The sequence below is a fragment of the Lepus europaeus genome, chromosome 1 (assembly GCF_033115175.1).
Source record: "Lepus europaeus isolate LE1 chromosome 1, mLepTim1.pri, whole genome shotgun sequence".
In the NCBI taxonomy this organism is placed as follows: Eukaryota; Metazoa; Chordata; class Mammalia; order Lagomorpha; family Leporidae; genus Lepus; species Lepus europaeus.
Window position 1 is genome coordinate 126,532,023 of NC_084827.1, and position 26,231 is coordinate 126,558,253.

General features: G+C 37.9%; 1 protein-coding gene across 1 annotated transcript in view; it reads left to right on the plus strand.

Moving 5' to 3' along the window:
• NUP35 (nucleoporin 35) overlaps positions 1–12,236 on the plus strand; it is a 46,108-nt gene extending 33,872 nt beyond the window's left edge. The window contains exons 5-9 of the mRNA XM_062201014.1: positions 3,022–3,163; positions 6,941–7,010; positions 8,449–8,577; positions 9,555–9,719; positions 11,586–12,236. Of these exons, the coding sequence (XP_062056998.1) occupies positions 3,022–3,163; positions 6,941–7,010; positions 8,449–8,577; positions 9,555–9,719; positions 11,586–11,663 (584 nt within the window). The 3' untranslated portion in view covers positions 11,664–12,236. The remainder of the gene's footprint in view (positions 1–3,021; positions 3,164–6,940; positions 7,011–8,448; positions 8,578–9,554; positions 9,720–11,585) is intronic.
• The last annotated feature ends 13,995 nt before the right edge of the window (positions 12,237–26,231 follow it).

Genomic DNA, 26,231 nt, shown 5'->3' on the forward strand with positions numbered 1-26,231 from the left:
AAGATCTCTCTCTCCCTCCCTCTCTGTAACTCTGCCTTTCTTTCTTTTTTTTCTTTTTCTTTTTTTGCCAGGCAGAGTTAGACAGTGAGAGAGAGACAGAGACAGAGACAGAGAGAGAGAGAGAGTTATAGACAGTGAGAGAGGGACAGAGAAGAAAGGTCTTCCTTCCGTTGGTTTACTCCTCTGATGGCCGTTATGGCCGGTTGCTGCGCTGATCTGAAGTCGGGAGCTGGGTACTTCCTCCCAGTCTCCCATGTGGAAGAGGAGCAACCGGGACTAGTACCTGGCGCCCCTACCGGGACTAGAACTCGGGGTGCTGGTGCCGCAGGTGGAGGATTAGCCAAGTGAGCCAACTCTGCCTTTCAAATAAATAAATTTTTTTTTTAAGATTTATTTATTTATTTGCTTGAAAGAGTTAGGGGCTGGTGCCATGGCTCACTTGGCTAATCTTCCGCCTGCAGCGCCGGCATCCCATATGGGCACCGGATTCTGTCCTGGTTGCTCCTCTTCCAGTCCAGCTCTCTGCTGTGGCCTGGGAAGGCAGTGGAGGATGGCCCAAGTGCTTGGGCCCCTGCACCCGTGTGGGAGACCAGGAGGAAGCACCTGGCTCCTGGCTTTGGATCGGTGCAGCGCGCCGGCTGTGGCGACCATTTGTGGGGTGAACCAATGGAAGGAAGACCTTTCTGTCTCTCTCTCTAACTCTGCCTAAAAAACAAAACAAAACAAAACACAAAATTAGAGAAGGAGAGGCAGAGAGAAAGAGAGAGGGTGAGGTCTTCTATCCGCTGGTTTGTTTCTCAATTGGCCACAACGGCCAGAACTGCGCCGACCTAAAGCCAGGAGCCAGGAGCCAGGAGCCAAGAGCCAGGAGCTTCTTCTGAGTCACCCACATGGGTGTGGGGGCCCAAGGACTTGGGCCATCTTCCACTGCTTTCCCAGGCCATAGCATAGAGCTGAATGGGAAGTAGAGCAGCTGGGATTCAAACCAGCGCCCATATGGGATGCTGGCATTGCAGGTGACGGGTTCACCAGCTACACCACATTGCCGGCCCCAATAAATAAATCTTTAAAAAAGGACAAATGGACTATACATAAGTATGAAATTTTTTTAAGATTTATTAATTTTACTTGAAAGGTAGAGTTAGAGAGAGAGAGACAGAGAGAGAGAGGGAGGGAGGGAGGGAGGGAGGGAGGGAGGGAGATCTTCCATCAGCTGACTCACTTGCCAAATGGCTGCAATGTCTGGGGCTGGGCCAGACTTAAGCCAACCAGGAGCCAGGAATCTCATTTGGGTTTCTCACATTGGTGTCTGAGGCTCAAGTAATGCTTTCTCAGGTGCATTAGCAGGGAGCTTGATTGGGAGTAGGATAGCCAGGACTCAAACCAGTGCCCATATAGGATGCTAGCATGGTGATGGCGGCTTAACCTTCTATGCCACAGTACTGGCCACATAAAAATAATTTTGATTTGGCTGAGTTCATCAGTGGGTGTTGGGAATCAGGTTTGTGGACCATACTTAAGTACTTGTGCTAAAGTAAATATAAATGTTAACTAGGTTGCTGTTTAAGAAGAGCTCAGGCTTTGGATTCTTATGATCTGGGCTGGAATTCCAGCTTCCATTCTGGTTGATTTTTAATATATTCCTGCTTCCTAATTTGTTAAATGGAACCTACCTTATAGCTTTGTTAGAAATAAAAATACAAATGTAAAGAATAGTATAATAATCAGCACATAGTAAAATGCTACTACCTCTTATCATTTCAGAATTTTAGTGCTGTTAGGTCACTGTTGCTCAGAATTTTCTGTTGGTTGGGAACCTCACTTGAGGAGAAGCCAAATCCTTTACAGTGGCTTACAAGATTAGTCCTCCTGATCTTTACTCTCATGTTTGCTCTTACTTGAGATCTCTCTCACTGTGTGAAGAGTGGCCTTCTTGGTATTCATCCAGCACCGGTCATTTCCTTTTTAAGACCTTGGCACTTTGTTATCTCCATCTCATATTTAGTTTTGGAGTCACCAACATGTTTTGTTCCCCATCTCTTTCAGTCTTTCCCAATAAAGGCACTTTTTGTGAATTTTTATTAACCCTTCTACATTATTATTATTATTATTATTATTATTATTTTCTCAATAGGACTTTGCTTTCCTCTACACTAGTTATTTACTTATTTATCTCTCCTGCTCCAGAAATTAGGCTTATTAAGCATGCGTGTTTCATTTTGACTGACTTTTTTTACTATTATATCCTTTTTTTTTATAATATCCTATTAAGTCTTCAATACCTAGAATGGTGGTTGGTACATACTAGTGCTGAATAAATGAATAATTGAACAAATGAATCATTACTGCCACAAAAAAAGAAAGAAAAATAGTCTCTATTCCTCAGAAATAAATGGTCTTAATTGAATAGCACCTGTGAGAAAAACACAAACATGTAAACTGTTTAGCATAGCACATTTTACACAAAGAATACTCACGACTTGGTAGTGCCACTGAAGGATAAAAAGCAATAGTATAAGACATTTTAGATAGAATGATTTGAATAAAAGAAAGCTGCATTCACATTTCAGGAAGCAGTATGTGTTGCTTAGGGTGTACTGGAACAATGAGGTTGGAACCATATTAAGGTAGCTAAGGCATTTGAGTTTTGGTCTGTATATAATGAGGAGTTTCTGAATATTTTTAAGGCAGAGGTGCTGTGATGAAAGTGGTGGGTTTGGAAGTTGAAACCAACAAATTCTGGAGGTTAATTGGGAGAGTCCTTCTGATACAGTTAGTCAGAAATTAACAAAGTATTTAACAAATTTATAATGTAAAATAAAATCAACATTTATAAAATCATAAACTCTTCCCAATTTTTATGACTCATTATTTGGTTATGAAATTACCATTTAATCACAGTTGTATATTTTGAGCTATTTAATTGTCAACTTTTAATACACTTTTTAATTTAAAACTAAGATCTTTGACTTAAACCAAGTATTTATATTGGTAATTAACTTACTAAATATACTAATATAGGACAGAGTATGTTTAGTCCAGCAAATATTGGTCAGCCACGAAAGACAACATTGTCTCCTGCCCAGTTGGATCCTTTTTATACTCAAGGAGATTCTCTGACTTCAGAAGATCACCTCGATGACACTTGGGTGACTGTGTTTGGGTAAGGTTCTTGAATCATTTACCTTTTTTCAAAACATACCTCCACCCCAATATTTGAGAATAAATATTATCATTTAGAAAAATTCAAGGAATTTACACAGCAAAAACCTACCATTTATATTGTACAGATGTGAATAGTTTGGTGCATTTGCTTTTTGTGTTATCTGTCCATCAATCCAACTTTCTGTTAATGGATTTCATAGTATGTTGTAGGTATGAGTACATAACACCCTGATACTTCAACATGTGTATTATTACCCAGGGTTTGCTATTTGTGTGTAGTATTTATTTTATTTTATTTTTTTTAAAGATTTATTTTATTTATTTGAAAGACAGAGTTACAAAGAGACATAGAAACAGAGAGAGAGGTCTTCCATCTGATGGTTCACTCCCCAGTTGGTGGGTCTGGCGCCGTGGCTCACTTGGTTAATCCTCTGCCTGTGGCGTCGGCATCCCATATGGGTTCTAGTCCCGGTTGCTCCTCTTCCAGTCCAGCTCCCTGCTGTGGCCCGGGAAGGCAGTGGAGGATGGCCCAAGTGCTTGGGCCCCTGCACCCGCGTGGGAGACCAGGAGGAAGCACCTGGCTCCTGGCTTCAGATTGGCGTAGTGCCAGCTGTAGCGGCCACTTGGCGGGTGAACCAATGGAAGGAAGACCTTTCTCTCTGTCTCTCTCTCATTGTCTAACTCTATTTGTCAAAAAAAAAAATAAAAAATAACAACAGCAACTGCCCAATTGGCTGCAACGGCTGGAGCTGCGCTGTTCTGAAACCAGGAGCCAGGAGCTTCTTCAGAGTCACCCAGGGGCCCAAGGATTTGGGCCATCTTCTACTGCTATCCCAGGCCACAGCAGAAAGCTGGATCAGAAGAGGAGCAGCTGGGACTAGAACCGGCGCCCCTATGGGATGCCAGTGCCTCAGGCTTTAACTCCCTGCGCCACAGCGCCGGCCTCGGGAAAGAAACTTTCTAACCAGATATCATGTATTATTAGAAACAAAGGATTATAGTTCCAGATGCATTTTGAATAGCTTTTTGTGGCCAAAAAAGTATTTTAAAACACTATGGAGACAATATTATGTAATCTTTTTATTTTACAGATGAGGAAACTGAGGTATAAACAAGTTATTTGTTCAGAAGTTTATATTTAGTTAATAACAAAACTTCAGTTAAAAACTCAGGTCTTCTGATTTTTCAAACTAATACTGGTGTGGTATATTTATTTTTGGAATAAAAATATAAAAAGAACACTTAGAGTCATTGAAGGAAGAATAATACAGTTAATATTTTGTGCATTTTATGTATTCAAAATGTAAAAATTCAAATGTATACGTAAAAACTGTGGAAAAAAATATTCTACTCTACTTTAGTCCTCAGCTATATTTTTTTTCTTTAGGGCATGATTGCCACTTGTTTTTTGTGTATTTTTTGTCTTGGAGCCCGTATGGGATACTGATGTTTCAGGCAGAAGTCTAATCTGCTGTACCAGAATGCCAGCCCCTGTTTTAATATGTAATACATACATTCTGCCACTTCCTTTTTTTTTTTTTTTCTTTTTTTGGCTATTTTCATGTTTTAGTAAACCTTTATGTGAGCTTAATTTTGAGAACTGAAGCATTCTTTAAGAATGAAACATTTCATTTTATTTGTAGGGAAATACTTATATAAATACATTATATACATTGCTTTTAAACAGTTCAAGATTTTCCTGGTGACTCAACATCATGAAATATCATTTTGGTGATTCTTATAGAGATGAAAATATTATTTTTTATCAAAGTAATCCCTTGATTCCTAGAATTTGTTTTATTTCCTTAGTACCTCTTTTGCTTTTGCTTGAAACCGTCATTTCTCCTTTTTTTTTTTTATTTATTTATTTATTTTAAAGTCAGAGTTACAGAGAGAGAGAGAGGTCTTCTATTTGCTAGTTCAGTCCCTAATTGGCTGCAACGGCTGGAGCTGCGCTGATCTGAAGCCAGGAGTCAGGAACTTCCTTGGGGTCTTCTCACGTGGGTGCAGGGGCCCAAGGACTTGGGCCATCTTCTGCTTTCCCGGGCCATAGCAGAGAGCTGGACTGGAAGTGGAGCAGCCAGAACTCAAACTGGCGCCCACATGGGATTCCTGCACTGAATCTGCGGTTCTACCTGTTATGCCACAGCACCGGCACCTCCGTTGTTTTTTTTTTTTTTTAAAACCTCTGCTTTCTAGGCATTTTGCCTCATTTACATTATTATTCAGAAAAATAACATATTTGTAGTTACATAAGCATAATTAAATTCTTGTTCTGAATGCAACAAATATCTTATCCATATAGATTGTATTTAGTGTTTAGTGTGTTTGCTTTTTTTAAAAAAATTTTTTTTATTTGAAAGAGTTACAGAGAGAGGGGAGACAAAACTTGATCTTCCATCCTTCCATCCACTAGTTCATTCCCCTAATTGGCTGCAATGGCCAGGGCAGGACCAGGCCAAAGCCAGGAGTCAGGAGCTTCATCTGGGTCTCCCATGTGAGTGCAAGCGAGACTATCCTCTGTGGGCCATCCTCTGCTGCGTTCCCAGTTTCATTAGCAGGAGCTGTATCAGAAATGGAGCAGCCAGGACTAAAAAACTGACACCCATACTGGATGTGGGCATCACAGGAGGTGGTTTAATGTGCTGTGCTACCATTGCCAGCCCCAGTTATTTATTTTTATGACTGATTTTTTTGTTTAGTTTTCTAATCTGAGCCCCAGATTAACTGAAGTTAGTGGCCAAAGAACCTCTAGGTACATCTTTCTGGACTGTTGACAGCTATTAATGTTTGTAAATTGTTCAGACTTTATTGTTTGTACTATAAAAGTAATCATATTTTCTGAAATATTCAAGTCATGAAAACATAAGGAAGAAAGTAAAAAATCTTAGAATTTTCTCATACAAATATATGGCTATTAAAATTTTGATAACCATCCCTTCAAATGATTCTGTACCGTTGATATTGGTGCTGAATTTAATTTCTGATAAAGTTCAGAATTTTTAGATACTGCTTAATGCAGAATGTTATGACTCTATAACCTATAATTCCTTTTTAATAACCATAGAATACCTAAATGTAAACATGCTGTAAAATATGTACAGAACTATTTGAAGAACGTTTTCAAATTGTTTTTGAAAGAACTATGATAATAGTAGTGAGGAGAGTTTTTAGAGGTCTCAAAAGTAGAACCTGGAGCTGGAGAACATCTTTTTTTTTTTTTTTGACAGGCAGAGTGGACAGTGAGAGAGAGAGAGACAGACAGAAAGGTCTTCCTTTTGCCGTTGGTTCACCCTCCAATGGCCACCGCAGCTGGTGCGCTGCGGCCGGCGCACCGCGCTGATCCAAAGGCAGGAGCCAGGTGCTTCTCCTGGTCTCCCATGGGGTGCAGGGCCCAAGCACTTGGGCCATCCTCCACTGCACTCCTGGGCCATAGCAGAGAGCTGGCCTGGAAGAGGGGCAACCGGGACAGAATCCGGTGCCCCAACTGGGACTAGAACCCGGTGTGCCGGCACCGCAAGGCGGAGGATTAGCCTATTGAGTCGCGGCGTGGGCCTGGAGAACATCTTGAGTCAAGACTAACACAATTGCTTTTGAGTGATTGGTAGCATTTGGCTATCAAGGAGAAAATTGGTTAATCAATCAGGAATCTCCCATTAATTTTCTAGACAGTTGGATGAATTTATCTAAACACATATTAGTATGTTAATTTGCATTCCTGTTCACAGTGGCAGTTGACTGGTTTGTTTAGACAATTCTTTTTTTTCTTTTTCAGATTTCCTCAAGCATCTGCTTCCTATATATTATTACAGTTTGCTCAATATGGAAATATCTTAAAACATGTGGTAAGGCTTACACTTTTTCAATTCAAGATGAATTCAATATGAATTGAAGGAAACTGCTTCTGAATTTTGTCTGTTTTTTCTAAACTTAAAAAAATTTGTTTTAGAGATTTGATACAATAGGTCCTTCTGGTCTGGAAGGCTGAAAATTGCATCATGGTTATTAATAAGGGATAATGACAAGATAAGGAAGAAGATTGAGAGTTTTGGGATTCACTCTCCACTTCTAAATAGTTCATGGATTCTTAATTTTTTTTTTTTTTTTTAAGATTTTGCTAATTTATTTGAGAGTTAGAGTTACAGATAGTGAGAGGAGAGGCAGAGAGAAAGGTCTTCCATCCCCTGGTTCACTCCCCAGATGGCTGGAACAACTGGAGCTGAGCTGATCTGAAGCCAGAGCCAGAAGCTTCTTCTGGTTTCCCACGTGGGTGCAGGGGCCCAAGGACTTGGGCCATCTTCTGTTGCTTTTCCAGGCCACAGCAGAGACATGGATTGAAAGACGAACAGCCAGTACTCGAACTGGAGCCCATATGGAATACTGGCATTGGAGGCCAGAGGATTAATCTACCGTGCCACAGCGCCTGACCCTATAGATTCTTTAAAATGATGAATTATGTCAAATATTACTGTTTTTAATCTGAACTCGTTTTTTAAAATTAATCACTTGAGTGAGGGAGAGAGGGAAGGAGGAAAATAAATCTCCCATTTGATGATTCATTCCCTAGATGTCTGCAACAGGGCTGTGCCAAGGCTAAAGCGAGGAGCCAGAACTCAACCTACAGTTTCCACATGGATGACTGGAACCCACTTGAGTCATCACCACTGCCTTCTGGGGTCTGCATTAGCAAGAAGCTTGAGTCAGGATCCTGAGATGGACATCAAAACCAGGCATCCAATGTGGGATGTGAACATCCTAATTGGTGTCTTGACCACTAGACCAACTGCCAACCCTGATCTTATGTTATTGGGGATAAAGGAACAGGAAGAAGTGCCTGAGTTTGAGTTTTTAGGACCGTGTTATATTCAAAAAAATTAGATTACTTAATTAGATTACTTAGTACAAGTTATAAGTAATTTTTTTTGAGTACTAGGAATTGACTTAGTTAACTGCTATACAAAATCAGATTAGTGAATATAATTTTAAAAAATTTATAGGAAGTATTGATATACCCTTTTAATTAGAAACAATTATCTTTGGAGAGTTATTTTGGTATCAGAGAATATTGCCATATGTTTTTTATTTTAGAGCATTAAGAGCTACGTAGAAATTATTGAAACTATTCCATAGGATTTTTGCTGAACCCTAGTGTACAACTTTGTACAGGGCAGCAAATAAAAAATGGAAATGTAATTTTATTTTCACATTTCTATTTTCCAGTCGAGTTCAGTAGGTATGCATTTTATATGTTTGTATTTTAAGAGACCACCTCATTTCTTGCAGATGTCTAACACAGGAAATTGGATGCATATTCATTATCAATCTAAACTGCAGGCCCGGAAAGCCTTAAGCAAAGATGGGAGAATTTTTGGAGAATCCATCATGATTGGTGTGAAGCCATGTATAGACAAAGTAAGTTACTGGTGATGTAAGCCAAATAGCTTTATTTATGTGAAGAACACAAGACTAAGTATTGACATTGATGGTTTATATCACTTGGCTTCATTGTGCCTTTTCTTTTTTCTTTGTAGTTGGTGATGACATTTAAAGTAATCTTTCTGATAGCCAGATATTTATGTAACATTTATTTATTTTTGGAAAGGCAGGGAGACAGAGAAGAGAAGAGAAGAGAAGAGAAGAGAGAGAGAGAGAGAGAGAGAGAGAGAATCTTCTATCCATTGGTTCACTCCCCAGATGGGTTTTTGTTAGTTATTCATTTTTATTTAAAATGTTTGAAAATTAGATATACTTAATAAACAATGAGTACAATTTTTTTTAAGGATTTATTTATTTACTTGAAAGAGTTATACAGAGAGAGAAGGAGAGGCAGAGAGAGAGAGAGAGAGAGGTCTTCCATCCACTGGTTCACTCCTCAGATGGCCGCAATGGCCGGAGCTGTGCTGATCTGAAGCCAGGAGCCAGGAACTTCTTCCAGGTCTCCCACGTGAGTGCAGGGGCCGAAGGACTTGGGCCGTCTTTTACTGCTTTCCCAGGCCATAGCAGAGAGCTGGATCAGAAGTGGAGCAGCTGGGACCTGGCTCCCACATGGGATGCCAGCACTGCAGGTGGCGGCTTTACCTGCTATGTCACAGCGCCGGCCCCATAATGAGTACAATTTAATCTTTTCTTTGTGGCTTGTAAAAAATCATTGTGAACATTCTTTATGTAAATAATGGGAATTGGTTCTATGTTGATAACTGGTGTATACCCAATGAACATAGCAGAGATGGTTGCTGTACTTAAAATTTGTTGTCACTGTTGGTTGTATTATTATCCATGGTACATCAGATGTTTGCAGATGCTAGGGGATAAAATTTTCTTGCTAAGTTGGATGTATTATTGTATATTATGTATTACACTTATAAGCAAGGAATTGTTTGTTTCCACAGAGCGTTATGGAAAACAGTGACAGATACGCCTTGTCATCCCCATCTTTAGCCTTTACACCACCAATCAAAACCTTAGGTACACCAACACAGCCTGGGAGTACTCCCAGAATTTCTACCATGAGACCTCTTGCTACAGCATACAAAGCTTCTACTAGTGACTATCAGGTATTTTAAGCATTGTGTGAAAAAGTTGTACCTTATGCAAACTGTTAAAATCTTTACTTAGTATATACTAAGTTGATTTTTTGTATATAAAGATAATTAAAAATGAATCTTAATGAGGAATGAGATGGGAGAGGGAGTAGGAGATGGGATGGTGTGCAGATGGGAGGGTGGTTATGGGGGGGAAAAACTGCTGTAATCCAAAAGTTAGACTTTTGAAATTTATAGTTATTAAATAAAAGTTAAGAAAAAGGAAAAAGTTGTATCTTAAATGTGGAGTATACAGCATTTTTAACTTTTTCAGTGGATTGGTCTGTATGCTATTAACAGTGGAAGTGGCTGCCTAGATGAAACCTTTAAACTTCTCAAATTTCTTATTTTAAAGTTAGAATCTTGGCCATTGGAGAGATATCTTGAATTAAAAATAATCATCATTTCTTCACACACTTGATCTTAGCCAAAAGGCCGAGAAGTGATAAAATCATTTTTTAAAGTATTTTGAAAGTTATAGTTTTTTCTTAGTTGTATATTCATATATATAGAATGTTTGTGGTTTACATCTCAGGCATTAAAACTATTAAATTGATGGGTAAATCTAATGGTATCATCATAGGTGGTGGTAGCTTTTTTTTTTTTTTTTTAACAGGCAGAGTGGATAGTGAGAGAGAGAGAGAGAGATACAGAGAGAAAGGTCTTCCTTTTGCCGTTGGTTCACCCTCCAATGGCTGCTGCGGCCGGCGCATCTTGCTGATCGGAAGCCAGGAGCCAGGTGCTTCTCCTGGTCTCCCATGTGGGTGCAGGGCCCAAGGACTTGGGCCATCCTCCACTGCCTTCCCGGGCCATAGCAAAGAGCTGGCCTGGAAGAGGGGCAACCGGGATAGAATCTGGCGCCCCGACTGGGACTAGAACCCAGTGTGCTGTCGTCGCAAGGCGGAGGATTAGCCTGTTAAGCCACGGCGCCGGCCAAGGTAGCTTTCGTTATTGAAAGTGATCAGCTCCTGTTATTCAGAGAGAAAAAATTTTTAATTTAAAAAAATGTAAAGAAGCTTATTATATTCCTTGAAGAATGGTAGAACTATGTGACTCAGTATTTATTGTCTCTTACTGATTATTAGCCCAGGGTTTAGAACTTAACCAGTTTCTGACGCAGATCCTGAAACACAGCACATAAAGCACCTGGTACTTTAAGTATGACTGGTAGTATTAGTTCAGTTTTTTATTTCCCTTGTGATTTGGAGACTGTTCTGGAAATTTTTTTTTTCTTATTTTTTACTGATATTTTAAAGTCCCCATTTGCTTACAGCTTTTGTTATATTGGTTAGATATCTAACTTAAGTAGCAGATGCTTTGTCAAAGGAATACGATTTATGATTTGTACTGCTCTTTCTCTCTCTCTTTTTTTTTTTTTTTTAAACATTTATTTGTTTGAAAGAGTGTCAGAGAGAGTGAGGGAAAGTCAGAGAAGAGAGGTATTCCATCTACTGCTCTGCTCCCTGAATGGCTTCAACAGCTAGATCTGGTCCAGGTCAAAGTCAGGAGTTAGGAGCTCCATCCTGTCCTCCCACATAGGTAGTATGGACCCAAGTATCTGGGCCCTCTTCTGTTGCCTTCCCAATGCATCAGCAAGAAGCTGGATTGGAAGTTGAGCAGGTGGGACTTGAACTGGTACCAACCAGCTGTGCCACTGTGTCGACCCCCTAATTTTGCCATTCTTGAAAGTATAACATTGTTTTTAAGAATAGACAATTGAATGCTATAAATACATTTTAATATTTCTCTTTTTATTTAGCCATTAACTCTAGAATTGACTAAGACACTGAAGAAATCATCAACTAACAGTTTTTTTGTGTGTATGTGTTTTTTTGATAGGTTATTTCTGACAGACAGACGCCAAAAAAAGATGAAAGTCTTGTATCCAAAGCAATGGAGTACATGTTCGGCTGGTAGTATAATAAGATCTAAGAAATCAGCTACCGAAGAGGAGGCTGCTACATTAAAACAGAGTTAGCAGAGTACTGCCAGTTTTCTTCGGTTAGTTATATAACCACTCTTGGCAGTATTGGATATCTATCTCATACTTCTTTTAGAAGCTTTTTTTTTTTTTTTTTAAAAGGATAAGGCTATTTGTAGCTTACACTCTAAAAGCTGCTTGAGACATTTTGAAGAAAACTAAAAATCCGTATAAATAGGATTTTGTGCTTTCTGTGATAGTGCATGCTTAAGCAAAGAAACTCTGCATTGATCACTGAAAATTAAATAATTAAACTTGTCATGAGGTCTCTTAGTCTTCTGAGAAGGTGGAGTGAATTTCATGAAGGGAAACTGCAGCTGCTTCTCCCAAGACACAAAGATTACAAATAGAGATTTGAATTATGGTCTTTTAATTTAGATCGTATTTAATATTTTAATTATCTTTGTATATGTCCTGTCATGGATTGTCATTTTTCAGTATTCTGAAGCTGTAACATTCTTTTAAAAACTCTACTACTAAAATTTCTTGATAATAAACTTTGTCAATGATGTGTTTTGAACATTTTTTTTGAAGGAGTGATTTGTTATTTAAAAAAAGTTTTAAATGTTAGTTGAAATAGAGAAAATACATCATGAACCTCCATATATTTGTAATCTAGTTTCTGTTTCTGTTAAGCTTTGTAGTACTTGATGCTTGTCTCTTTTATTTTAAGGCACATCACAGATGTGATACCATTTTACTTTAGATAGTTGACAATATATCAAAGTATTTCTATATGTAATTATAATGTATCTCATCTAGCAGATTTAATAATGTATTAATATCTAGTATCCAATTTACTTGGTCAAATCTTAGTCTGAACTAGGACTCCACAATATATTTTGTTGTTTTGTTGCTTAAATGTTTTGAAATCTATATTAATTTCCTCTCTGCTCCACTCCATGATCTAAACACCATGACTTGTTGAAGGAACCCTGTGAGTGTCCATGTCTTATGTCCACAGCTGTTGTCTTTTTTTCTTTCTCTCTTTTTTTTTTTTTTTAAGATTTATTTATTTATTTGAAAGGCAAGAGTTGCAGAGAGTCAGAGGTGGAGAGAGAGAGAGAGAAGGAGGGAAGGAGGGAGGAAGTCTTTTATCCGCTGGTTCACTCCCTGATAGCTGCAACAGCTGGAGCTGTGCTGATGAGAAGCCAGGAGCTTCCTCCGAGTCTTCCACTTGGGTGCAGGGGTCCAAGGACTTGGGCCATCAGCTACTGCAGGCCATAGTAGAGTGCCTGATTGAAAGTGGAGCAGCTTCCTCCCAGTCTTTCACTTGGGTGCAGGGATCCAAGGACTTGGGCCAACAGCTACTGCTTTCCCAGGCCATAGTAGAGTGTCTGATTGAAAGTGGCGCAGCCAGGATTTGAACCAGTGTCTGGGATGTCCACACTGCAGGTAGCGGCTTTACCCACTATGCCACAGTACTGGCCACCACAGTTATTTTCTTGTTTAACATTTATTTATTTATTTATTTATTTATTTATTGACAGGCAGAGTGGACAGTGAGAGAGAGAGACAGAGAGAAAGGTCTTCCTTTTTGCCGTTGGTTCACCCTCCAATGGCCGCCGCGGCTGGCGCGCTGCGGCCGGTGCACCACGCTGATCCGATGGCAGGAGCCAGGTGCTTATCATGGTCTCCCATGGGGTGCAGGACCCAAGCACTTGGGCCATCCTCCACTGCCTTCCCGGGCCATAGCAGAGAGCTGGCCTGGAAGAGGGGCAACCGGGACAGAATCGGTGCCCCGACCGGGACTAGAACCCAGAGTGCCGGCGCCGCAAGGTGGAGGATTAACCTATTGAGCCATGGCGCCGGCCTTCTTGTTTAACATTTATTCCATATCCTAAAACTTGCTTCTGTCATTTTGCTGTTTGTTTTATAATTTTTTTTGTTCATTTCATGCGTTACTCTTGTATTTTGTGAGTTTTATAGTGAAATGTTTAAATTCCTTTTTCATTTCCATTTGTGTCTATTCTATATATAGCTCTTTCTGTTTATCATTGGGATTATTACATTTAATACTATCCCCACCTGTTTCAGTTGTGGAGTTACTAAATTCGTCATTGTACTTTGTGTGCCCTAAACATAATGATTTTGTTAAATTCTTCTAAATACATTAGCCTTAAATTATAAAGAAAACAAAATATATAGGCTTATAAATCAAAATTAAAATAATACTAGGTTTTAGATGCATAATTTAAAAAATGTATTCATAGTGTCTTAAGGCATGTGGAAAAGAAAAGGTGGAGTTACATATGATTGTTACAATGCCCGTTTTTACAGTTGCCTGTGTATTTAACCCTTATTAAGATCTTTAATTCTTGTTGCTTTGAGTTACTGTCTTGGTTTCTTTGATTCTATTCTGCGTGGCTTTCTTGAACATTTCTTGCTAGGCAGCTCTAGTGGTAACAGACTACTCAGTTTTTGTTTATCTGCAGACATCTTAACTTTTCTTTCATTTTTTTTCTTTAATTTATTTTCACTTTTACTTGAAAAAGAGAGAGAAATTTATTTCCCATCTCCTAGTTTACTCCTCAAATGCCCACAAAAGCTCAGTTGGGCCAGTCTGACTCCAAGAACCTAGAACTCAACCCAGTTCTACCATATGAATTGGAGGGACGCAAGTACTTGAGCCATCATCTTTTGCTTCCCAGGGCATCAGGAACAAGCTGGTTTGGAAGTGGTGGAGCTAGGACTCGAACCAGGCATTCTGATTTGGTATGTGGGCATCCTGAATGGCATCTTAACCTCTGTGCCAAGGCCTGTCCTACCCTCCTACTTGTAAAGGATGATATTGCCAGATACAGAATTTTCGTTTGATGTTTTTTTTTTTCTTTTTAGCCCTTTGACTGTATCAGTCTGTTTCTTTCTTGCCTCCAGTTTCTAATGAGCTATCTGCTGATAATTTTATAGAGAATCTCTTCTATACAATTAAATGGTTATCTGTTGCTGCTTTCAAGATCTTTTCTTTGTCTTTGAAAAGTTGATGCTATTGTGACTGGATGTGGGTTTGAGTTTCTCTTTTGTGAAATTTGTTGGGCTCTTGGTGTTTATACAGATTCTCTTCAGCTTACAAATGATGTATGTCCTAGTAAACTCATCATAAGTTGAAAATTTATTTAAAATATCTAACTGAACATCATAACCTAGCAACACGGTATACTTGAATATCAATTATTTACTTTGGAGATTGTGTGACTGACTGGGAGCTGCAGTTTCTGCCATTGCCCAACATTGCAAGAGAGTATCATAGTTTATATCACAAGCTTGGGAAGATATCAAACTTTAAAATTTGGAATATGATTTCTGTTGAATGTATATTGCTTTAGCATCATCATAAAGTTGAAAACTCAGGATCAGCTGTTTGGCATAGCATTTGGAATGAGTGTATCTGATTTTGAAGTACCTGGTTGTAGGTACTCCATATCCAGTTCCTGCTTCCTGATAATGTGCACCCTGCAAGACAGCAGATCATAGCTCAAAAACTTAAGTCCTTGCCACCCACATGGGTGAACTGGGTTGAGTTCTGAACTCCTGGCTTTGGCCTGGTTCAGCTCTGATATTTTTAGGCATTTGAGAAGTGAACCAGTAGATGGAAGATATCTTCTGTCTCTGTCTCTTTTCTCTCTCTCTCTGCCTTTCAAATAAATACAAATCAAAAAACTTGAAAGTTGAAAAATCATATGTCCAATCATTGTACATTAGAGACCATCTGTTTTTTACTTTTATCAAATTTTGGAAATTTTCAACCATTATTCCTTTAGTATCCTCTCTGCCCCTTTCTCTTTTTATGGGACTTGAACAATGTGTATGTTGGTTCACTTGATGATGCGCCACAGGTCTCTTAAGCTCTGTTCAATTTGCTTGAATCTTTCTCTCTTTCTCAAACTTGATCATTCCCATTGTTGTGTCTTCATGCTTATTTATTACTCTGTCTGCTCAGATCTTTCTAGCAGGTTTTTCACTTCACTTGTACTTTCCATCTTGAGTTTCTGTTTGGTTTCTTTTTAGGATCTCTATTTACTGAAACTTTCATTTTTAGAAAATTTCTTCCACATCATTATTTTTTTGAGTATATTTAGGACAGTTGTTTTAAAATATTTGTCTAGCAGATCTGCCATCTAATGTTTTTCAGTAACAGCTTCTGTTGATTTATGTTTCCTTTTAGTGGGTCATGCTTTCCAGTCTTTGTATGCTTTGTGATTTTTTTTTTTGTTGTTGTTGAGACATGGACATTTGAATCTAATAATGTATACACTCTGGCAATCAGTTTTTTCTCTTTCCCCAAAGTTGGTTGCTTTTTTCTCAGTGCCAAAAGTTCTTCTCAGGACTTTTTTGAGTTTGTACCTTTCCTGGGCATACATGTTCACTTTATAATTTTCCTTGGGTTTTCAGTTGCAGTTGAATGTCCCTGTCTTTAATGTTTGGCTTCCTAAAGGATAAGAAGAAACAAATTGAGGGGAAGGAGTACTCACCCTTAATTCCCCCTTCTGGAAGTCACATCATCTGGAAAAGGAGGGGCTTGTGTGCAAGAGGAGGAGGTGCAATAATAGTAGCCACTCCCTCTTTGAAATTCTGTGATCAGAAGTAGTTGTTAGTGATCCGAATGCAGGTCCTTGATATTAGAGGACAAGGCCTCTTTTTTGTGCACACTTGTTCTTACAGAGAGTATGTAATTTGTTTGAGAAATACGGGCACAGCTGCCTGCCATGAGGCTGGTAGTGAGGAATGCGTAACTCTTACTGTACTAAGGAACTAAAATTGACCAAAATTGCCTTCCATGCCTTCTCCTAAAAGTTGCAAGCTTTCAATAGACTCCAGTGTTTCAAAATAGTTATTTGTACTATAGTACCCCTACTAATCCATCAATGTATTTCCTGCAATTTTAGTGACTCAGACTGAAATTGACCAAAATTAGCTTCTAAGCCTTCAATAGATGGCAGAATTTTAAAATAGTTTATGTTCAGCAGTCCCACTTATCTGTGATTTTACTCTCTGTGATTTCAGTTTACTTGCAGTGAGCCACAGTCCAAAAATACTTAATGGGAAATCCCAGAAATATTCATAAATTTTAACTAATTTTTATTGTATATTATTTAATTTATTAATCTCTTACTCTGCCAAACTTATAAATTGAACTATCATAAATATGTATGTTATAGAAAAAAACTGTGTATAAAGAGTTTGGTACTATCTGTGGTTTTAGGCATCTACTGGGGATCTGTATTTCCCATGTTAAAGGGGGATTACTATGTCAAATTCATGTAGCACAGTTGTTTCTTATGTGGAGAGACAGATTTTTGGTACTTCTTACTCCACAGTCTTCCCAGAATCTTCTTGCTGCTTATTTCTTACTGGTTCAGTGAATATGATGGAGTGAACCAGCATGATATCCTATGGAATATCTAGATAATCAAGATTTCTTTGACTTTTATTGTGATTTGCCTACTCTGAGACAGATATGGGCAGGACTCCATTTATCACCTGGTTTTCTTATGGCCCCACTCTTAGAAGAACAATGAACATTTTGGTTTATCAATGTCAACCAAGACTCATCTAATACATGGATGTTGAAATACCTGTCTTCTTTAGTGTAGTTAATCTAAAAAATGAGGAAGACTTGAGAGAATTGTACCATGTATACTTGTTGTTGTATTTAAATTTCCTTCCTTTGAAAATAAGGCTCCCATTTTAGTCTTAGAATTGACACATTTTATTGAGCAAATGATTGTGATTTTTCTGTGTAGCAGGTGATGACAATCTTCTATGTATTCACTCTTGATCTTTCAAAATCAAGCAATACCTGCTGGTTGCTCTCCCCTTTCTATTTTAAGAAAAGCATTCAAATTACAGAATAGATAAAACTTACACAAAATTAAACATAGCTTAATAAATTATAGGTGATGAACCTTATATCTACTACGTAATCAAGAAATAGTATTTTAATAGTTCTTTCCATGTGTCCCATTCCAAACTCAGAGTTCTGCCCCACAAACAATATGAATTTATTATGTTTTCCAAATGTAAATTCATAGACTGTATAGTTTCTCTCTTAAAAAAAATTCATGTCTTTTCTCTTAATTCTATAGGTTCTCCCTGTATTCTTTTTGTTTCCTTATTTTGTTGAGAAAGCAATGTCAGCTGAAGTGTAGAGTTTCCCACACTGAGGATTTGCTGATTGTGTACTGTTGGCACAATTCTGCATGTTATTCTGCCCCTGTATTGTACACATTGGCAGCTGGATCCAGAGGCTTGATCCAGTTCTGATTTGATCTATTGGAGTCTTTAGTAGTATTGTGTTATTTCATGAACTGTTAATTTGATACTGTTAATTTGATAATTTAATTTTTACAGAAAGTTAATACTCTATTTTACAGTGTTTTTATAAAATGACACTAGTGCTCTGATATTTTGTGATCAAATGATATAATTCCTAGGGGAAAAAGAATACTTGATTTTTAAGCTTAAGAGTTCCCTTTCATGCTTTTTCATTCCCAAGTGACTAATAATTTTGTTTCCTATGAACTCTTGAGATAAAACAGATTTGATGGTTCCAGTCCATTATAATAAACAAACATATGAAAGGTCCAATCATCCCAACTTTCGGAGCTTCTTTGTTGGCACAAGTTAATTCCTTATCCTTTTAGCTTTGACCTTAGTAATTTTTGATCAGTTTCTTTATTACAACATACTGTATGGACATCTTATTTACATTTTCTGGTCCCTGCCTAGAATGAAGCATTTCTCCACTTAGCCCTGCCTCTTCTTTTAGGGAAAAGCATTCCTCAGTATCAGTATCTGAGTGCTTGGAATCGCTCTTTCTGATTAAATTGGTTTTACCGATAGAAATCAAAATCAGGGGACTCCAGTTGTTTTTTGCAAACTGAAGTTCTTATGTATATGCATTTGTTATCTTATGAAAGTCTAACTATTTTATGACATACTTAATTACAGAATTTGATTATTAGTAATTCACATTCTCATTTTTCATTCACAAAGGTCTGTAGGTTCTCCCTATAATAAGAATAACAACTGCATCTATTGATAGGATTTTTGAGAATGGTTGTAAGCTTTTTTTTTTTTTTTTGCTTCTATTCTTCCCATTCCTGTTTCCCCCAACCCATTTTTTTTATTGTTGTAGTTTATCTATGTTATCTGGGCATTTTGCTGTTACAGTACTGTATTCTTTCTTTTAACTTTTTCTGTCAATTATGCAAATAACTATTTAATGTGCTTACTTATGTAAGCTCCTCATTCACTTTGGTTGAAATCTGTCTTACATTCTTCAGGGAGTTAGCAAAAGCTTGAAATCTGAATTTTCTGAATTATTACATGTGACTTAATTTTTTGTTCTTTATACTGGAAAATCGTGTTGTTTGATGTAAGGTTCTGATCTGTGTATGCTTGAGTGTGTTAAATACATTGCTTCATTTTCTTGTAGCATGTAATTTTACTGTCGAAACATCTGATGATCTAGTTTTCCTTATAAGTCAGTCTTTTTTTCCTTAGATGCAAAAAATATTTTTAAACTTAAAATTTAGTAGTTTTACTGGAATATATCTTGGTGTTTGTTATGCATAAGGTATTTTAAAAAAATTTTACTAGAATGTGTCTTGGTATTTGTTATTCTGGGTCAGTATTCTCAGATACACGGTGCAGTTGATAAGAATTTTGACCCAGAATCTTTAATACTGTTTCTAAGAATACTGATCCAGAAGATTTTATATACAGCTTCAAAAAATTGTTTTCTTTTTTTATGCTTGTTCTATAGCCTTCATTTTCTTTTTCAGAAACCCATATTCATATGTAGGATTTTTTTTTACTGTCTTTGATATTCATCATTTTCTCCATTTTATTTTATTTTTTAAAATTTTTATTTATTTATTTGAGAGATAGGGTTACAGACAGTGAGAGGAAGAGACAGAGAGAAAGGTCTTCCTTCCTTTGGTTCACTCTCCAAATGGCCGCAACGGCTGGAACTGCGCCGATCCGAAGCTAGGAGTTTTTTTCTGGTCTCCCACGTGGGTGCAGGGGCCCAAGGACTTGGGCCATCTTCTACTGCTTTCCAGGCCACAGCAGAGAGCTGGATTGGAAGAGGAGCAGCTGGGACTAGAACCAGTGCCTATATGTGATGCCGGCACTGCACGTGGAGGATTTACCTATTGCGCCATGGAGCCGACCCCTCTCTTATTTTTTTAAATATATATTTGAAAGGCATTGAAACAGAGAGATCTTCCATCCTCTGGTTCACTCCCCTAAGTGTGTGTGACAGAGCTGTACCAAGCTGAAGTCAGGAGCCTGGTATCTCCTTTATGGGTGGCAGGGACACAAGAACCTGAGGCATTTGTCTTCCAAAGTACACATTAGCAGGAACTAGATTGACCAGATTGGAAGCAGAACTAGAACTCAAACCTAGGGACTTTGATGTGGGGTGTGAACATCCTAAGCACTGGCTTAACTGCTGTAGCAAATAATTGCTTCCATCATTTTCTCTTAAATACATGCTTAAAAAAGATGGTCTACACATTCACTCCAATATATCTCTGCACCACTGCTGCATACATTTATCTTCACATTGTTTTATAATTCGTTAGTGTTATTAATTTCCATAGGGATATAATTAATTTTCTACTACAATAAAGAGTAGTGGGTTGATTTTAGGAAAAATTATTTTTGTTACATAAATTTGTTCTCTTGACAAAAGAATAAATAAAGTCTAGGTAAATACCTGTGTTTTGAAGTTTTAAAAAAAGGTAGTATTTGAAGTTGATTAGTTGGTTGCTAATGTTTGGACAATACAGGAGTGCTTGGGAGCATAGAAAAGAATGGTAATCCAAGAAATGCATTTTATTATTTAAATTTTAAAACGTAAAGCACTGTATTAGCCTGTTTTCCATTGGTGTATGAAATACCTGAGACTAGGTAATGTATAAAGAAAAGAGCTTTATTTATTTAACTTGCAGTTTTGGAGGCTGAAAGTGCAAATAACATGCATTGGCACTAGAGAATGCCTTTCTGGCTCCATTACACCATGGTGGATGTCATCAGCAGGATCAGCAGGGTAGGGCTGGTGTGTTGCTCTTTTATGACAGTGCTTTCTTAAACTAACCATGATTCCACAGGAACTACATCAGTTTTTTTCCAAGGGCAGTGCCCACTCTTACCCAATTATCTCTTTAAGGTCCTTCCACTACATAATACCACCACACAGGAGACCAAGTTTCTAATACATGAATTAGAGAACAAGCCGCATCCAAACCATATGTCCTGGACATTTTTGGAGTATATAATCTTGTCCACTTCAGTAGGAAAGAGAAAAATTAATGGAAAGTAGGAAAAACTAAGAATTTTTATCTTTTTCATACTAAATTTTTCAATATTCCTTTTTACTCCCTTTAAGGCTTTGTTTCTTGTATTTGTTCATCCTGTGTCCTTTTAGTCTTTATTTTGAACTGATTTTCTTCATCAGTGTTTGTTTTTTTTTAATTGTTTCTCATTTCTTAGTTTCATAATTCTGTTTTATGTTACTCTTCCATGCTAGTGTCATTTTCTTGGTATCTTTGAGCTCCAGTAAAAGGTTACAGTTTTCATCTTTTCGAGGGTATTTGACCTCAATACTTTGCTTTTGCTCATTTTTATGTGAAATTAATTTTCCTAAACTTTTAGGAACGGCAAGTTTCAGTGAAGTTTTTAAAACTTTACAGTTGTTTCTTTTCTGATATTTTCTTAATTTGGCAGCTTGCTTTTTGCTGTTGTCTGGCTCTAATTACACTCTTCCATTTTTAAATGAACCTTCTCATTTGTTTATATCCATTGTCATTATCCTGTTCAGTTTTGATTTCAGTCCAACTGCATTGCAAACAGTTCTTTTTCTTCTTCCCTTATGTTGCTCCACCTGCGCCCTCTGTTGGTAGAGTTCGGTTACCAAACTAAATGAAAAAGAAATACAGTTTGCAGAAGCCAGTTCCAGTATCATCACAAAGTAGGGTAAAGAAGAGTGGATTTGGAACTGAGAGGAAATAAGTAATGTGTACACCAAATTTCTGCTTTGAAAAATGACTTCCAGTTTCTTTGAGGTCCATGTGTTTGTTATGTTCTGCTATTAATATCTGTCTGTACTTGCATCTGCTTGTGAGCTTGCAATTTGTTGAAATTTGTTGATACCAGTTACTCCTTTCATCTTTTATTCCTTTCCTGCCATTAATTAGGTTGGCTAACAGGAAGTGGGTGAAGCACAAGTGCGTTTTTATTCTGTTGCCTTGAACTAGTCTTTCATTTTATAAAGACACACACACTTCCACTTCCAACACTAATCAGACCTGAATTCATGTGAGATAGTTTCAACTCAAATATAAATGGTAACATCAGCTTGTACTCAGATATGTGTTTGATAGTAGGCCAAATTTATCCATTTTACCCAATCATCCTTATGATAAATTATTTTTCGAGACTTTCATTGAAATTTGAAAATTATTCATATGGGAATGTTACAAAGTCGAAATGGATTCCTAATGGGAAGGTATTTAGTGAAGCTATGGTTTTAGGGCCTCCTATTCACTGACCTTGCCCAGCATGAGAAGATATAGGAGTGTGTATGTGGGCAGCCACACAAGAACAGATATATTTTTGCATATGGGAACCATAATGTTTCTTCCTAATGGTATTTTTTAGTATTGGTGTGTAGAAATGTAGGAGTATATTTAGGAACTAAGGTTCCACAAAGAACCCACTATTGACTAAAAATATAGTAATTTGTAACTTGAAAATATACAGTTAAAAAACAGAAATGTTTTTTGCCTTTCCTCCAAAAGGTAAATCAAGTGTTTATGTGTTATCAATTTATTTAGAGCGCCCTTACCCTTCTTGCCTTCCTTTGTTGCTTGATCTTGATTAGAATTCTTGATCATTCATTTGCCTAATGTTTGTTTATTATGTCCTGCTCATTATGCTAGGTTCTGGAGAATGGGCAGAAATAGACATGGGGCTTTTATTTTTTTATCTGAGATTCAAGATGATTGATTTACTTATTATCTTCTCCCACTGTTTTTACTTCTGTTTACTCAGAGTTTACCATATTCTTCCTTTAGTCACATAACCCTTTTGAGTATTCATTCCCATTGTTTTCTATACTGTGAAGAAAGAGCAATGGAAAGAAGAAAAATAGCTGAATAGATTCCATTACATTGTGATTTGTAGAGATACATTTTAACTTTTTTTAAAGATTTATTTATTTGAAAGAGCAACAGAGAGAGGAAGAGACACAAGAGATCTTTCTGCCACTGGTTCATTCCTCAAATGGTCACATCAGCCAGGTCTGGGCCTTTCTGAAGCCAGGAACCAGTAATTGTATCGTAGTCTCCCATATGAGTGACGGGGCTCAAGTGCTTGGGCCATCTTCTGTTGCCTTCCTAGGCACATTAGCAGGAACCTGGATAAGAAGCTGTGCAATGGGGATTTGAACAGGTACTCTGATGTGGGATACTGGCTTCGTTAGCTGTGGCTTTACCCACTGCTCTACAACTCTGGCCCCTGACCTATTATGTTTTGAAATATAACTTCATTAATCTAATTCAAACTAAAGGGAAAGTTCATGGTTATGAATAAATCTTGAGCTAGATGACATTGTGTTTTCATGTTTTGTTTTTCAGCTTTGTGTTTTCTAGCTCATCTGTATCTCAAACATCCAGCGGAAATTAAGTGACAGGCACTTAGAATACTTCTTCCTCTCTTCTGTTCATAATACTGCAGGATACTTTCATGTTCTGGTAGTATGGGAATGGTGAGTCTCTGTTTCTCTCATTTCCTATTAGATGATTGGCAATAGCTCTGTGACTTAGGGTGTGAAGACATTCTCATAAATTAGAAAGTTTTAAATCTGAATTACCCTTTAAACCTCAAGTAATTGGCAATACATTTCCCATCTGTACAGCAACCGGTGAAGTAGAGTAGACTAGGTAAATGTTTTGCAGACACTTCAGGCTAGACAGGCTTCTAGAGAGGTCAGAATTTCTACTTGATGTAGAAAACTAATTGTAGTTAAAGTTCTTAACGAGTTTGTAAGACTTCTGAATGCTAAAGAAGGAAAGATGTGGATACTATAACAGATCTGGTTTTGGAAATTAATTACAGGTATGTAAATAAATTGAATAAAAATTATTTCTACTTCTATTTTTTAGCTAGTTCATTAAAAGATAATAATTTGAAATGAATGTGATCCCTGTGACATAGTTTTGAATGGGTTTCCAAAGTGGTTATCTAACTATAAAACTCATACTGTTAAGTCAATGTTCAATAAACAGTCCAATAATGTATACAGTTCATATTACATAGTACATACTGTACTAGTAACTGGTTAATTAAAAAGTGCTGGTTAAAGTTAGTAGACTAGAAATTTTATGAAAACTCAATGTTGGAAGCATGAGTTTTGGACTCAGACTATTTTCAAATCCTGTCTCTGCCTGCTGTTAACCTTGGGCAAGTTACGTAGCCTTTTTTTGTGCCTCATTTTCATCATTATAAAATAGTGATAATGATAATCATTCATAGGATTACTAGGTTACATTAATTAGAACCATACCTGGCATTTACTAGGAACCCATTAAACATTAATTATTATTATTAGGTAGTAAGCTAGGTTAGTTAATATATTTGCTATTGGCCTAATTTCAAAAGATGTATATGTGATGGTTTGAAGATGGCTACAGATTTTTAACATTCCTTTTCTTGAAAAGTGGGATCTGTTTCTCTTCCCCTATGAATGTTTTTTTCCCCTGAAAAGGATATATATATTTCAAGTAACTACAATAGTAAACCACAGAGGGAACCCCAGGCTGAGTCATAAAATGACTATCCCCTCCTGGATGGAACAGGGAGAAGGTGGCCTCTGCACCCTTCATGATCAGTCCTGTCATTTTTTTTTTTAACCAATGTAGTACAGTGGAAATAATGCTGTGCTTTAGTTAGTTTTCAATAAGACTGGCAACTTTCACCTGATCTCTTCTTGTTCTTCTTCTTCTTCTTCTTTTTTTTTTTTAATTATTTGTTTGAAAGGTAGACTGATAGAATGAGAGAAGGAGAGACAAAAATCTTCCATTTACTGATTTACTTGTCAAATGGCCATAACAATCAGGTCTGGGCCAGGCCAAATCCAGGAGCCCTGAACTTTATTCAGGTCTCCCATGTGGGTGCTAGGGGACCAAGCACTTAGGCCATCATTTGCTCTTTTCCTTAGCACATTAGCAGAAACTGGATCAAAAGTGGAGTAGCCAGGCCTTGAATCAACAAACTGATACGGGATTCTAGCCAGCATCATAAGTGGCAGCTTAACTTGCTGTGCCGTAACACTGGCCCCTTGACCCTGATCTCTTGAAGTCCAAATCTGTTATCTTGTGGGAGAGATGGCTTGGAAATACACGAAGTGTAGGGGACTACAAGAAGTGTGAGAAGGACTTGAACGCAGCCAAGAAACCAAGCATGTGAATGGGCTGTCAGACCATTGAGCACCAGCTGTAGAACTTCTAGCTGAGTATCAGAACAACCCGTTCCATTTTATGTGAAGCAGGGCACCTATACAGCCAAGCCTTCCCTGTGTTACTCATTCACAAGATTTTGTTATGTAGCAAGTGGTTGTTTTAAACTACTAAGTTTTAGAGGGTAGTCAATTACACAGCAACTGTAACTCAAGGTAAGAACACTGAATACATAAGTGTCACATAAGATCACACAGATATTGCTGAAGTTTGAACATAATTTGATGTCCCCACTTACACAGACATTAGATCTCAAAATTTAACTTAACAATACTAAAGACAGTGGAAACTTGAATGAATTACAACATTTAGAAGGTGAGCTTGGGGGCCTGTGCTGTGGCTCACTTGGTTAATCCTCCACCTTCAGCGCCAGCATCCCATGTGGTCGCCAGTTCTAATCCCGGCTGCTCCTCTTTCAGTCCAGCTCTCTGCTGTGGCCCGAGATGGCAGTGGAGGATGGTTCAGGTGCTTGGGCCCTGCACCCGCATGGGAGACCAGGAGGAAGCACCTGACTCCTGGCTTTGGATCGGCGCAGCTCTGGCTGTAGGGGTCATTTAAAGGGGTGAACCAATGGAAGGAAGACCTTTCTCTCTCTCTCTCTCTCACTGTCTATAACTCTACCTGTCAAATTAAAAAAAAAAAAAGAAGGTGGGCCTAGTGGGAGATCCTTAAGTCTTTGGGAGCTACTCTGAGAAGATAATTCTTGGGAGAAAGTTGGTTATATAAGCCTAAGTCAGCTCTCTCTCTCTCTCTCTCTCTCTCTCTCTCTCTCTCTCTGTCCTCCCTTTCTGCCTTGTCATCTGATTTCTTTCTCCACACTCGACACTTGTCATTGCCATCCTCTGGCCTCATTAGGCAGCTGAACCAGTGAGAATCAAGTGGTCTCAAACTGTAAACCTCCAAAACTGTGAGCCCTAATAAACCTTCCTTCATAAGTAGCTTATCTTTGCATTTGTTATGACAAAAAGCTAATACAGA